We start from the raw sequence: 15313 nt of genomic DNA, 5'->3' as shown, positions 1-15313 counted from the left end.
ACCACCTAGGACCTACATACTTTTAACTTATTAAAGCTATTCATGAGGATTATAAAGTTATTAGAGTCTGCAGAGCAATCTAGTGGGGCTGATAGGTCTGTAACTTTGTGAACCTAGCAGTTTGTCCTTTTATGTCACCAACATTTTCTGGATCTACCATGTGCTCCCTGCTCAAGTAGAAAAATCTTCACCAGGCAATAAATTCCAATGTTTTTTTCACAGCATAAGACTTCCCAAAGGATAATGATTGCTTAATCAAATGTCTACTAACCACAATCTCTTTTAGGAAGACTATGGAGTCCATAACTTGTTGATTAGACATTGAATACTGAGATGGAAGAAAAAGATTATGCAAAGATTAAAAAGGAGGCCTGTAATCCTAGCTACTTGGGAGGTGGAGATCAGTCAGGGAATAAAAGTTCTTGAGACCCCCTCAGTCAATGGCTGGGTGCAAGCACAATGGTTAGAGTGATGTGTGTCTGTCATTCTAGCAACAAAAGTAAATAGGAAAAGCAGGACCAAAACCTAAGCTGATAAGGGCATAAAGCAAGACCCTATTTTGAAATTAACCAACACAAAAAAGAGCTGGTAGAATGAATGAAGTGGCATGGTGTCTTTTTAAAAGCATAAGGCTGAGTTCAAACATAGTACTATCTCTGCACCCACCCACCCACCTCCCCCTCACAAAAAAGAAAGAAATGTCAATAAGCAACTCTATATCCACAATTCCCCCTTACCTTTAACCAAAAAGATAAAAACCATCACCCACGCAGTGTCTGAGAACACTTACGGGAGTCACCTCAGTTCTTTGCATTTCCACTGCTGTGGCAGGGAAGAGGTATGATATAGAATGCAGTCTTCTGAAAGTTCTAGCAGACTAGGCCAGTTTAGGAGTAACTGCACCATCATTTAGTGTCTGCTCCAGCTGTGTCATCCTCAGACTTCAAGACAGAGCAAGGCATGGGAAGCAAGTGTGGAGTTACTACGTATTCAGCTGTGATGGGGAGGAACCCTTGAATCTCTGGACTTGTCCTTGAGCAGCTAAACAGCATATGGTTGAGGTTCTACACCAAGTCATGAGAGTGAGAAGTAAAGAATGACTAGATAGGGAATAAACACAGAGATAAAATATTTCTTAACAAAGTAATATTTTAGCAGCCTAAGCAAACAGTTTTTGTGAAAATACATTATTTTGTTTTTACTTAGTCATAACTATCATTGTTTTGATGCAAATAGAAATTTACAGTAAAAGAAAATCATATAAGATACAGGATTATGTAGAATTCTATGGTCACATAACAATGACTCAACTTCTCACTTTAATGGCTACATATCTATTTGAGAAAACAAGGAACACATCAATAAAGAGAAAAAATAAATACACAAGTAAATAATCAAAACATTTACAAGGCATAAAGAGGACAAACCCACAATGCTGCAGTACAAACAACCAGTGTCTTGAGTATAAAAACCGCATTTCCACGAAGCTGGCTGGTAACAAATACAATTAAATGACATTGGAAACAGGACAAAGACACAGGAGTCACACACATACTTATTTACAGCAGTACAATCTACACAAACCTCCACTGAGAATAACCATCTGAAGGCCACCTCTGGGCTGAGGGTTTCAAACACCCTTCAATTGCACCTCCTGTTTTTGGAAAGCTGTCCACAGAACTGCTCCAACAGGTGCAATCAAATTGATGACTCTATACTTGGATTCTGCAAGACTGGCTATAATTTTTTCCAGAGGATCAAGATATAAGACACTATACAGAAAGAACTGCCATGTTGGCACAAAAGATTTACACAAACACTTTGTAATCCATTGGTGTTCTTGACAGGACAGGCCACCATCCATATTTAATATTGGCAGAAATCATGCTCTGCAGCACTGAGGTGAATGGCAGAAACCCTTCTGATGTCTATCACCAAAAGCAGTAGTTCCCCCTTCCTTTCAGACTTCAAATTGACTTTCTTTGCAGCCTTTTCATTTTATTTCAGACTCTTTTATGTTCCCATCCTATAAAGCAACAAGCCAGCTCCATTCCCAAAGGATTTGCTAATAAAAAGTCACATGGTAACTATTCCTTAACTACATTTCTATCCTCTACCCTAAGGTGTTACAGGGCACAATTTTGCAGACTTATAGACATCTAAACACCTTGCAACACCACAGATTACCAACAAATGTTTTTGGCCATAAGAAGTCAAAGTGTAGCTTTCTCAACTGTCAAAAGCCAACCTGGCTAAAGGCTGTTTACTTTATACTAGAGTATTTACGTAACAAGACAGGGATCCTACACACAAGATGAAACTGTACGGACATGCCAAGCAATGTGAATGGCATGTGAATTGAATAGGTCCTATCATTCCCTATTCAGTGATTATACTTCAAAGGGAAATAGTGTGTTGCTTCATTATGACATTTCTAGTCAAGTTGGCTTGGTTCAGCAGACCAAACACAGAATGTACTACAAAAGAAATCACACAGATAACTAGAAGTTTCAAATACTCCTTCTAAACAATCACAAGGCACCTTATTTCAAATACCTACACATAAAAGTGCTGAGCATCTCCAGTCCACAATCTTCTTCACCTAATTTTAATGTATATAAAATTGCATCTGTAATTAAATAGCTGATAATGCAAAAGAGGGATTCGTGATTGAAAAATCAGGTAAAAATTAGTTTTATTAGAATATTAATCTAGTTTTAAATTATTATAGATTGACTTTTTCTTTTCATTTTACACTAATTATTGAAAATAAACTTAAAGGTTTTGAGAGGACAGAAATTAAATGTATACATAACTGGCCTTTTAATACTAGAAACCTCATCAGTAAAAACGAGTCCTATAGATACTTTTACTGTATGTTCTTCTCCAAGATAATTTTTGAGCCACATTTCATTTTTTTTAAGTTTTGCTGAGCAAAATAATACATTTTCTTATTATACAATTAGGTACCAATGGGGTCCAAGTGGAAACTGGCTTTGTATGTATAAAAAGCCAGTGTTGAATAATTTCCTTGTGCCTTCCCCTGTAGTCAAAAATAGCACTGAAAAAAAAAATATTTCAACTTGATGGGGAGATTCATTATAAAGAAAAGCCAAACTATGAAACTTTTCTTACTCCATAACTCTGAACTTGAATTTACTATTCTTTGAAAACTTTGTTTCACTGATTTTAAGAGAAGGAAATTCAGTGACCAGAAGGCAGACATAACCCAGTTCTGAGCCAGTAGTTTCTTGGATCAGAGAGGTGGAAATGCTACCCTCTGAACCATGACACTAATCAGCCAGGCAGAAACATGGCAATAGGGGCAGGGGATAAGCACATGTTAAGGATTTTTCCATCCATCAATGTGCTCAAATTTGAGGTCACACTGCTGTCTGAAGAACACAATGAACAGCAACTCTTAACAAACTACCGTACACCAAGACAAGTTGGAAAGATGAAAAATAGCCTCTTCTCAAAACAGACTATCAGACTAAAAACCTCCTTTGTGTAAGGCTGACAGGAGCCTTATTCAACTGCAGGAGGGCAGAGTGTCAGAACCTCCCCCACCATGCTTCGGTTAGTACAGGGAAAGAGTTACCTAAACATTATATATTCCTTTATAAAGAAGACAGAAACTTCCCGAATTTCATAAACCTTTACTCATTATTTTGCCTGGACCTTAGGGGCCTAAGACTGACTTTAAGCATCTTTCATATGCCTAGAATCTAATTTTATGAATTTATTCTAAGACATAAATCAGGTAAGAGAGGAGATAGATGGATATTTTTAAAGAAACTGGGCTCTCTGGGAATTTGTAGTGGATTGAACAGTGAGACCTTTACAAAGATACGATTCTCTAGAAGAGTAAAGAAGATGGAAACAAAATCAAATCTTTCACCTCCTGATACTAACTTTCATTAATTTCTTCACCAATAACACATCATGGAAAGAAAATCAGAAATGGCTTTTCAGTTGTTATTAAAGTGGTTCAAGAGTCAGAGAACCCCTTGAGATGGAAAGAAAACAACATAACATTCAAGTTTTCTGCATAGGACTTTATACTCATGCAAGACTTAGAGCACTTCCGGCTTTTAAAAAAAAAAGAAAAAAAGAAAGGAAAAGAAAAAAGAACCTATTACATGTTGGGCAAAAGTGGTTTTTTAAAATCTGTTGTATAAAATCCCTACTTCCTTTTGAATTTCCAAAGACTCCAACTTTCCATTGGAGAAGCTTGGCAGTCATATTCTCACAGGCTGTGGTTAATGATTATCTAAACCTTTAAGTCGGAATATGTGTGGTGGATGCAGACCTGGCTGCAGAGTGCTTAGGATGAACGGGGAAGAGCGGAGTATCTGCAGGTCTATGGCAGAAAAACTGGGTAAATTAAAGGCAAGAAGTAAAAGATAACAAAGGAGAGTTAGAGAGCTGACTTCTCAACACCCTAGTAATTTTGTTGATAAATTATATCCCAGACCCTCTCAAATTTTGTCTCCAAAAATGTGTCTATGTGCTGTATGGTACCTGGTGCTTCTTACAGTGTGACAGAACAATCAATATGTAACATGTGAAAAGGAAGTAAAACAGGGTGTGCTGAGAAGATAGCTTTTCTATCATTTTATGGAGCCTGCAGCCTTATCTCTAGAAGGTGCTAATGAGGGCAGTGGGTGACTCTCCAGCTCCAAATAAATGAACTTGATCCCATCCTATGTCCACAACTAGATCCTAAAAGCATCTTGTTTTTCAGTCTCTTGATTGTCATTCTTGATTCTTAACATAAACAGGCTTACAGCCCATGCATCTACATGATTGGAGGTCACCTTTTCAGAGAGAGAGGCTTGCTGATTCAGGAAAAACTAAGGATTTGGTTTAAACTGAAAACCAGAGGGAAGCTGAAGTATTCTTTTGGTCTGTGTCCTTGGAAAGAGTACCATTTAACCTATGGCTCCTTTTTAGCATGCTGACTCTTGCGCTGCCTCAGTGAGTCTTCTGCCAGCTCCGTGCTAGCGGGGCGGGGCTGCTCAGGGATATCTTCGCCAGGTTTGTCAGGTTCACCCTCTTTCACAGTCATACTGCCCTCCTTCTTGGGACCCTGGCCACTGACATCATCCTTCTCCTCATCCACACCACCACCTGGGTTGTCCTCTTCCTCCTCATCCTCATCCTCATCGCCAAGCTCTTCTTTCTCTTCCTCATCATCCACAAGGCTGTCCTTGTTTTCTTCTTCATTTGAGTCATCTTTATCCTCCTCTGCATCCTGCAGCTGTTCAACCCCATGAGCCTCCTCTGACCTCTGGTCCTGATCTGTGGAGAGAAGACAGAAAAGCATCCTCTAAATAAAGGATTGCAACTGGAGAAAATGAGTTTTCAGCACCTTGAAGCTTTCAGAACATAATGGACAGATCCTCGGCTAGGCAGCCTAGCTCCATGCAGGGTTTTTCCATTCTCTCCTGACCACGTTTACTTTCACAGATCACATAGTCATGGAGAGCAAACGTTTCCTCATCCTTTACGTTTATTACCTCGTAGCAAGTTTAGTGACCCCAGTGGCCATAGGGACTGGTTCAATAATGCAACCGAAACTGAAACTGTTTGGGATCTTCCCCAAAGAGTTTAGGAACAGAGTCAGGAAGAAAAGCGTTCCTCTTTCTGTAGAGTTAGCTAAACTGATAAAAGGTGAGTTAGGGCTCTTGAATGAACCTCCTGGAAATAGAAACCTAGCATCATTTAGGCTGGGCTTAAAGCCAGAATACTCTTGAAGTTTTCAGTTATATAAGCTAGTAAATTTTCATCTTTTTCCCTAAGATGCTTTATGCTGGGTTTCTGTTACATTTAAGAATTTTAAGGCATATACACAGTGTTCAACTATCTATGAAAATTTTAAAGTCTAAAAATTTTCATGAAGTAAAAAGAGATATGAGAAACTTCCAATAAATTTTAGTAAATAGAAATTAATATGCTGCCTCAAAACTAGTCAGGAATAGACTTTCAAATCCAGGGTTACTTAGTCCCAGAAAACAAAATCAAGTATAGCACATTATAAGGATTTGGAGAGACTTCTTCTAAAGTATTTGGCGTAATGATACACCACAGAGACCCAACAGATGTGAGTTCTCCTGTCCCACTTCTCATCGTTCCAACTCAACAGAGGAAAGGTCTCCTGTTTATTAATGAAGGGCATAAACTAAAGGGAAAATAAAATTGCCAATATTTAATATTCTCTAATTTAGAGGAGGGAATATAATTTTATTCAAATCTGGAGAGCACATTTTACGGAACTGCTAATGATGACAGTTTGGTTACCAGGTAAATCAAAGGGAAAAACCTATGATCCATAACAGTACAAAAGTGAATTCTGAGCCGTAAAACAATCCCAAAGTCCAAAAATATTCTACCATGTGAGAATATACTTACCAGAATGTTCAGATGAATTCCTTGGAAGTGGCACATAGAAACATTCTGATATTATTACCAAGACCTGAGGGAAGAAGAACAATTCTGCAGTGAGAAGACAGGGCATTTACCAAAGGGCCTCAAAATTAGGCCTTCCTTCTATAACCTGACATTCTTAGACAAATAATTAGCAGCCTGTTGAAAGCCTTCAAAAAGACAAGGTTATAATTAGAAATTTCCTACTTTCAGAATGTGACACAATACAGGAAACACTATTAATTTAGAATAAGCACCGCAAAATCAAAAGTCCACAGGGAGCTCACTATAAATAGATAAATTAAACCAGCATAAGAAAACAGACATTGTCAGCCAAGTCTAAAATGGTCTCTGAAAACACTGTTTTTGGAAAACAAAACTACTCTGCAGTAGAACTACCTCACACTAATAGTGAGCCCTTAATTGAATGAAAGAAAATTTCAAAGTTTGGAATCATAAGAATATTTTAAGAACTGTCTCAGGGACAAACTGTGAGCAAAGCTTCAGTGATCTTAACTAAATTCTAGGCAGTGGTTGATTATCTTCACCTCTGACAGTGATGGATGTATTAGTTATCTTCTACTATAATAAACACGCCTTTTCCTTAAGAACCACAGCAGTCCATGTTCCATGACCAGGGACCAGCATGGGCCATGCTGATGAAACTGACAGCTTGTGTCCTACAGGGCAGTCAGCCAGAGCCACAAGTAAGCTGAAACCAATCTTTCCAACTGACTTTTCCACTCCCCTCCCTCCTCCACAGCACCGAAATACAAATAGCTCCAACACTGGAAGCAGCTACACTTTTAGAAAGCACATTTCTTCTTGTATCTAACTAACAGCTGGACTATGATTTTTCTTTAAATAATTGGCTAGACTTAAAAAATAGTAATAGTACTACATATACCAGCAGTGTTTTTCCTGATGCTCTAAAGTTTTAAATAAGTCAAAGCCAGAGGTTTTTTAAATTCAATTTTATAAACATCACAAGAATATCCCATCTTATGGTTAAGATTGTTACAATGAATATATTCATTTAACACAGTATTTGATATTTGGTTCATTAAGTTTGAAGAAACTTGTTAATATCTGAGAAGTATAGAAAAGAGGACAAATGAGCAGTTTAATTATAAAACAATGATGAAACATAAGTCTAATACAATGAATACATTTTGATAGCTGATATATAAAGAAGTGACAATCAATTATGGGGTGGAAAATGATCAGGAATGCCTATAGAAGGAGGAGGCACTAAGGCCCTGGGCCTTAATAGGAGAAGATGGGCAATACTCACTGCCTGACAGCTGCTCTAAATTATACCATCTAAGACTCCTGATACTCATGCATCCAGAAAAAGACCCAAATGCCCAGCTGAGAAGACCCACAGGTGAGGCAAAGAGATGCAGAAAGTACATGAAGGCTGGAGAACAATAAATACCTAGTCATTAAGTTCAACAGAAAGAAAAATGTTTATGTCTGGAAGGACTGAAAGGAAAAGTTTTATATTTCAAATGTGATTTTTATGTGTTTACTAGCTATTCACAAGGCGTAATGTCTTTTATGTCTGTGTTTCCACCAGACAGAGGAAAATTTTGATGTTGGCACATTGCAACTGAAAGAAGAAACACCTTCCAGTAACAAGAAATATAAGCATTTTCCACAAAGTCTCACGGATGAAGGCCTGGGCCCTCTATAGGCCTGAGCTGGTGCTGATTAGGAAAACCTCATAGGAGACTAGTTTCACCTTTTTCCCTTTACTAGTTATATGACCTTGAACAATTCACTTAGCTGCTTTCTACTTGTGACAAAGTCTGTTTTATATCTGATAGTATTCAATTCCATATATGCCTTCTTGTCAGGAAGTGGGGAATCCTCTCATTCTTCCATTAGAATTTTTAGTTCAAGATCTTTTTTTGGTTGTCATGAAGCATGCCCTTAAAATGGTCCACTTTCTAAGCCACTACAAAATGGTACTGTTTAGAAATATAGCCCCTAGGGGGATGAAACCCTCTTTTTCATCTTCAGGTTTTGGCTTGCATACAGACAGTGCAGTTAGTCATGTACCTACACAAGGAGGGCAGACACATTTTTTTAGAGGGTAACAGTCAGGTCTCTAATACTCAATATCTACCTCTGTGGAAGGCCCTGGGTAAGCCATGATTAACAGCATCTAAGAAAACAATTTACCTAAGCACTAAAGTTTGACAACGCTTATACATATTAACAGATAAGAAAGAGACTAAAACAAACCTGCCCTTCTATTTTTTCTGTGAGTGAACTATTTAACTTGAAACACTTTTCCTCAAGCTACCTGGCTTACTGTTTATGTTCTGCATGGCTCTTCTGCTTATCCGGGACTATGCTCCCTTCCAACCTTCAAAGTTACTGGGTAATGTAATTGAATATGCATTCAAGATCCTTCCCAGAAGGGTGAAAAATGAAAAATACATAAGTTATCCTAAAATGAAACCCTTTGTTTAAATATAAAAAAATACTGTTTAGCAAAATATTTCAATAATCACTAAGCAGAATCAAGAAAACAAAACTCAAATTATAATACACCTGTCTTAGTTTCCTATCTTCTAAAATTCAGAAAGTGAGCGTAACAGTCAAGCTTATATGAACCAGTAACTTAATCAAAACCATCTTTATGGAAACCATGCCACTTTCTTGGGTAGGAGGAAAGTTAACTCCATGAAGATGAACAGGACAGAGGTTGCCGGGGCCAAACTTCACATGATGGCAGGCCTAGGCTCAGATTTCAGCCATTGAACCACACATCTAAGACTTTTACTTCTAATCCTGGATGAGAATACAAGTAATTCATGAAACCTGTTGGCTCTAGGACCTTCAGTAAGATCCAATGGAGCACCCAAAAAGCTGCTCCTTTTGAGTACTGGACCAATTCCTATCCTCTTCTTCTTTGGGAAATTCAATGCACAACACTCTCGACTCAGACTTCATTTAGTTTTAACTCAGTTGATAACACCGAGCCCTCTTTAGATCCCAACTTCCTAACAGATGTGCCGTTCCCAAGTCCACTGGACAGGACAAGGCACAGCTGTAACTCTGGGCCACGCAAAGTAGCCTCAAGAGGCTGACCAGCAGAAGTCCCCAACATGCTCTAAAACCTAGAAATTAATGAAAATGCCATCCTGAAATAATTTAAAATAAGGTGCGAATGTAGTTGTTAAAATTTATCCATTTTAGAAAAGATAAGTTTAAAGGTAGCCATGAAATTAAAAATGATAAGGCAAATTCTGTACGCAATTGTAGTGAAGGTATTTTGAACAGAGATAGACATTTGCTACTTTCTAGAAATGGAGTAATATATTATATTATTAAAAATTTATCTTCCAAATTTATCATAAAGCATGGATAGTGCTTTTCATTTGATCATGTGAACAGTCAGAAATCAACTCTTCTTTCTTCAGGACAAGGCTCTAATAACCTTCCTCAATGGTTATTTCAGTCTAAGTTTCCAAATAAAGCTCATGCAAGGTCAAGTTTGATTCTATTTCTTAGACTTCGTCAGTCTCAAAGATAATATTCTAAAACTCTTCTGTTTCACTGGTTTTCAGGCCAAGTTAGGAAATCAGCACAGATGCCCCTCGGTGTCTGAATGGATTAAGAAAAAATGGTATATGTGCACAATGAAATTTTACTCATGCATTTGAAAGAATGATACTGCATCATTTGCAAAGAAATGGAAGGATCTTGAAAAATAAGTGAAATAAGTCAGGCTTAGAGATACAAAGGATGCATTTTTTCTTGTAATGTGGACACTAATATACATTTATAAATATATAAGTAAACACTTTGAGGTGGTATCCAACTGTACACAAATGCATTAACCAAAATATGGTACTTGCAGCAGAGAACTCAAACTTAAAAATGCTAACTCAAAATCCAATAAAAAATCCAATCCAATAACAAAAGCACCAGGAAATGGAAATGATAATGAAAACTGAGGAGGGTGGATCAAGAGGATAGCACAGACAAATGAAGAGAGGAAGATTCAATTCATATCCTACAAAATTAAGAAAATTGAGGGAAGGGCTAGAGTTGGGAGGAAGACAGGGAGAATGAGGTGACATTGTTAAGATGAACTGTACTCATGTAAGGCTTTGTGGAATGGCAACTTCTTTGTACAACAATTTAGAGACAATAAAAATATTTTAAAAATCAATACTCTTTAAGACGAAAAGAGCTGTCACTGGTTTTCCAAAAGGTATGCTCTCAGCCTACATTCCCAATGGCTCCATCTCTGACTCGCTCAGGACCTCATATTAACCACTCCACAAGAACCTCGTATTATCCTAAAATACACATCTAGAAAAATCTAGCACTAACCAGCAAGTGGGGAAGCACAGACCGTGGCGTTCTACGTCCAAAATCAAATCCACTCAAACCAGCAAAACAGAGCCATATCAATTAGCAATACAATTAATGAAACAGAACAGGATATACCTGGGACCTAACTCATTGCTTACATCAGAAGCTAAGCGTCATTCCCACTTCTGAAGTTTAACAGCCACAGCCAAATATCAAAGACACTGTGAGTATCAGGGAAAAATAAAAATAATTCTCTTTACTCTTTGGAGTTATTCAAAACCAAAAAACTCCAATGCTAGAGAGACAAATTCCATTAGATTCTTTTATATAAAACTGTTCATTAATTACTTTCACTATAGAATGCTTAGGAGCTACTAATATATAATATAAATGTTTTAAAAAATTTGTATTAGATGAATTTAACATGTAAGCAAATTGATCAAGTGTAATTTAAAAGATAAAAGAATTACTTGTCACAAAGCGTAAAACATGACAAACATTTTGCATCTGAAATACCCAAAAAATAAAAGAAAAACAAAAAATAGAATACCTAAAAAGTAAACCATACTGACTAGTCCTGGATTTCAAGTCCAAAAGAGAGAGTGATTTGCTTTGAATAGTATTTATTTCCATGATATTGACTCTCTTTTTTAATAAATATTGTCTTACAAAATTCACTTCCAGAAAACTATATTGTATGTATATGCAACCAGTCAAGATCAGAGGTTCAATTGGAGCATATCAATAAGAAAAAAAGTCACCGCTGCCCTGAGTAGTCCTAACATTCTAAACAAGTAGGCAGTGTGTGAAATCACAGATGATTTGGTTTAGAAACTGTTTATCAATTCAATTTAGGTTTCTATTTCTTCTTCACCACTGTCATATTCTGAATAGCAAGATAATAACGTAATGAATTTTCCATTATATCTCACATTTCCATCAAAAGAAGTGTCAAATAAGCATGTACTATTTAACTGCTTAGACTGCATATAAAAGAATTATTATGTGTTTTTTTCTTTCTTGGCTGCCTTTTAATTTTATAAGAAATGTACTTTGCTTTGAAGAAAAGAAAAATAATTGGTATTATCTCTTACCAGACCCATGAAAAGGCCGAAAACCAAAGTGGCAAGTACGAAAAAGACATAAGAACACCAAGCAGGAACTCCCAGAGTCACTGTGAAATAGTTGTGAAGATGCTGTAAGAAAAAAAAAACGTATTCAAAGACAAAAATATTCGAATTACCTTCTTTAGCTGTAACTGCAATCTATAAATTATCTCTCTTTAGGTAAGTTCCCACAAAAGTTTATATACTCAAGTGATTCTTAATGAACACGTCAAATTTTAGAGCATTGGTAAATAAATGGAAAGTAGTAATTAAAGTCATTATCTAATAAAGTTATACTTCCTTAAGAGCTCAGGATCTGAAGATATCTCTGGTAAAACTGCTTTCTAGGTCTTTTCCCCATCAGAGTATTTTTTTTGTTTTTGTCTCCCTCATCTAATAATTAAATATACCATAAAGTTTAATCATAACATGTCATCAATTAAAAAAGAAACGTCTTAGATATGCATTTAGCAATTTTTGTGCAAAGATAACACAAACCATGTAAAATATGCCCATCCTTACGTTTTCTAACTGAACTTATTGCTTTACCCCTAATCATCCTTACTAGTAGTTTACTAAATTTATTATCTGAAAAACAATATTAGAGAGAAAAATGCTTTCTTGGATAATTTATTATGAGCAAATGAGATTTCATCAGTCTTTTGAGAGAGAGTATGTGTGTGTATATATGTACATATACCATATGATATATATATATGGTATATATATAAATATATGAGTGTGTATAACTATATCTATCTCTCTCTATATATATATAGAGAGAGAGATATGCTAAAGCTCGCCATTATAGCTGATATGGTGCTTTTTCTTTTCTTTTTTTTTTTTCTGTTGAGAAGGGCCCTCTCAACTGGAATCACTATCCACTTGATCTCATCCTGCGACATAGCTGGGATGATAGCCATACATCATCTTCCCCAGCTATTGACGGAGGAGGTGGGAACTGCAAAGATTTTGTTTGAGCTGGCCTTGAATGTCAACCCTTCTGATTGCCATCTTTCAAGTAGCTAGGATTACATGTGGGGCCACCAATATCTGAGCTGGCTTTGAACCTCAACTCTTAAGAGTATCCACCTTCCAAGTAGTTAGAATTACAAGTGGGAGCCACCAGCCCCTGGCAAAACTATTTTTGTTTGTATGTCTTGGCAGTATTGGGGTTTGAACTCAGGGCTTCACACTTGCTATGCACTAGAACCACACCTCTAGCCTTAGAGTACATCATTTCATTCTTACTATCTTCTGATATTGTTTGTTAACAAATACTAAAAATGAAAGGGACAACTTAGCTACTAATTACATACATTATTCTAAATAATACAGGACTTATAAGCATGAACCTGATCATTTAATACAAAGCCCACTTTCCCATGAAGTTCCAATCATCTGGTTTAGACCCTTACAGACTCAAAACTTAGCATTAACTAAAGTTCAAGCAATTACTGGATAAAGGATGAAATGGCTACTCGTTAGATAGCAGCAGCAAGCAAACATAATAACTAAGTTTCCAAGAACTGAAAAAAACTGATGCAACTTTTATTTCTTATTTCTAAAAATCTAAATCACTTCGAGGATTTGTTGTTGGGGGATTTAATTTTTTGAGTTCTAAGTATATTTTAGATATGAGACCCTTGTCTGTTGTATGGCTAGTGAAGATCTTCTCCCAATCTGTGGGCTTTCTACTGATCTTGCTAGCTATGTCCTTTGCCCTGCAGAAGCTCTGCAGTTTCATGCAATCCCATTTGTCCAATCTTTCTTTGATTTGTTGTGCTTCTGGGTCTCTATTAAGAAAATTTCAGCCTGTGCCAAGAATCCCTAATTTCTCCTATTCCTTCCTGTAATGTTTTCAGGGTGTCTGTTTTGACTTTGTGGTCTTTTGATCCATTTGGAGTTGATTCTGGTGCAGGGTGGATCTATAGGGAACTAGCTTTAGTTTTCTACAGATGTTTAACTAACTTTGCCAGCACCATTTACTGAAAAGGCTGTCTTTCTTCCATTCTATTTTTTTAGCTCCCTTATTGAAGATGGCTATTGGTCTGTGGGTTCATTTCTGGGTCTTTCTATTCCATTGGTCCTCAGGTCTGTTCATGTGCCAGTATCAACCGCCCGATTAATAAGTGGGCCAAATACTTAAAGAGAGACTTCTCTGAAGAGGAAATAGGAATGGCCAATAGATACATGAAGAAATGCTCAACTTCTCTAGCCATAAAGAAATGTAAATCAAAACAACTTTGAGATTCTACCTCACCCCAATTAAAATGGCTATAATCAAGAAACAGATGCTGGAGGGGATGTGGCCAAAAGGGAACCCTACTGCATTGTTGGTGGGAATGTAAACTTGTTCAACCACTTTAGAAAGCAGTATGGAGGTTCCTCAAAAAACTATAAATAGAGCTCTCCTATGACCCAGCAATCCCACTTTTAAACATTTACCCAAAGGATCACAAACAAGGCTATACTAAAGGTACCAGCACAACTATGTTTATTGCAGCATTATTCACCATAGCTAAGATATGGAACCAACCCAGATGCCCCTCAGTAGATGAATAAAGAAAATGTGAGATACATACACACACACATACACATATACACACTGGAATTCTATACCTCCATTAGGAAATGGAAAGACTTGGAAAAAATTATATTAAGCAAAGTAAGACAGACTCAAAGAAACATAGGTCCATGGTTTCCCTCATCAGCAATAATTAGTATATGTCTAGGACAAGCAGAAGAGGTCAAAAGCTATGTACAAATGACCATATAACCTGAGGTTAAGCAAAATGGACCCCCAGATAGGGACACAGGAGATTTTATCCTTTTTGTTGTTCTTTTTAATGTAGTTACAATGTACTATGTGGTGTTTTTTTTTGTTTGTTTGTTTCTTTGTATGTTCTTCCCCCATGGTATATCCCTTGTTGTCACTGTATTTGATTCGAGTATCGTGCATCTTGTATATACATTTTTCTAATTTGGGGAAGGGAAAGGAAATAACAAAATGCTGAAATAAGGATACAGGATGACCCAGGGCAACAATGAGATGTACAAGACACTATGTTGAAAACGAACTTTACAACTTCCAGTCGGGGGTGGGGGTGAGGGCAGAGTTGGAGAGGTGGGGTGGAAAGGGAATGGTAGGGGAAAAACAAAGAAAGGGCTAACAATGCTTGATAGGAAATGGACTCATTACTTTGCTCATATAACTGTAACCCCTCTGTACAGTATCTTTAAAATAAAAAATATATATTAAAAAATCTAAATCACTTTGATTAGTTTCTTTAGTTCATGTGAAGCAATTAAGAAATATAATTTAGTCTGCCTTAATTCTGAATGAACTAACAAAAATAATGTTAAGTAGTTTAGAATAATCTGACCAATGTAAAGCTTCAGCAACTACTTAAAGACTGCTATGTAAAATCAAAGTATTCGGT

At 36.7% G+C, this 15313-nt stretch overlaps 1 protein-coding gene across 1 annotated transcript in view; it reads right to left on the bottom strand.

The window, feature by feature from the left end:
- Positions 1-1129: 1129 nt before the first annotated feature.
- Tmx4 (thioredoxin related transmembrane protein 4) overlaps positions 1130-15313 on the bottom strand; it is a 42615-nt gene continuing 28431 nt past the window's right edge. The window contains exons 6-8 of the mRNA XM_042694550.1: positions 11859-11960; positions 6415-6478; positions 1130-5304 (exon numbers count right to left, since the gene is read on the bottom strand). Coding sequence (XP_042550484.1) covers positions 4940-5304; positions 6415-6478; positions 11859-11960 — 531 coding nt within the window. The 3' untranslated portion in view covers positions 1130-4939. The remainder of the gene's footprint in view (positions 5305-6414; positions 6479-11858; positions 11961-15313) is intronic.

The sequence above is a fragment of the Dipodomys spectabilis genome, unplaced genomic scaffold (genome assembly GCF_019054845.1).
Source record: "Dipodomys spectabilis isolate Male_0828 unplaced genomic scaffold, ASM1905484v1 ptg000175l, whole genome shotgun sequence".
NCBI classification, from domain to species: domain Eukaryota; kingdom Metazoa; phylum Chordata; class Mammalia; order Rodentia; family Heteromyidae; genus Dipodomys; species Dipodomys spectabilis.
The sequence above is the reverse complement of the archived record's forward strand: the minus strand, read 5'-3'. Positions and strand labels throughout refer to the sequence as shown.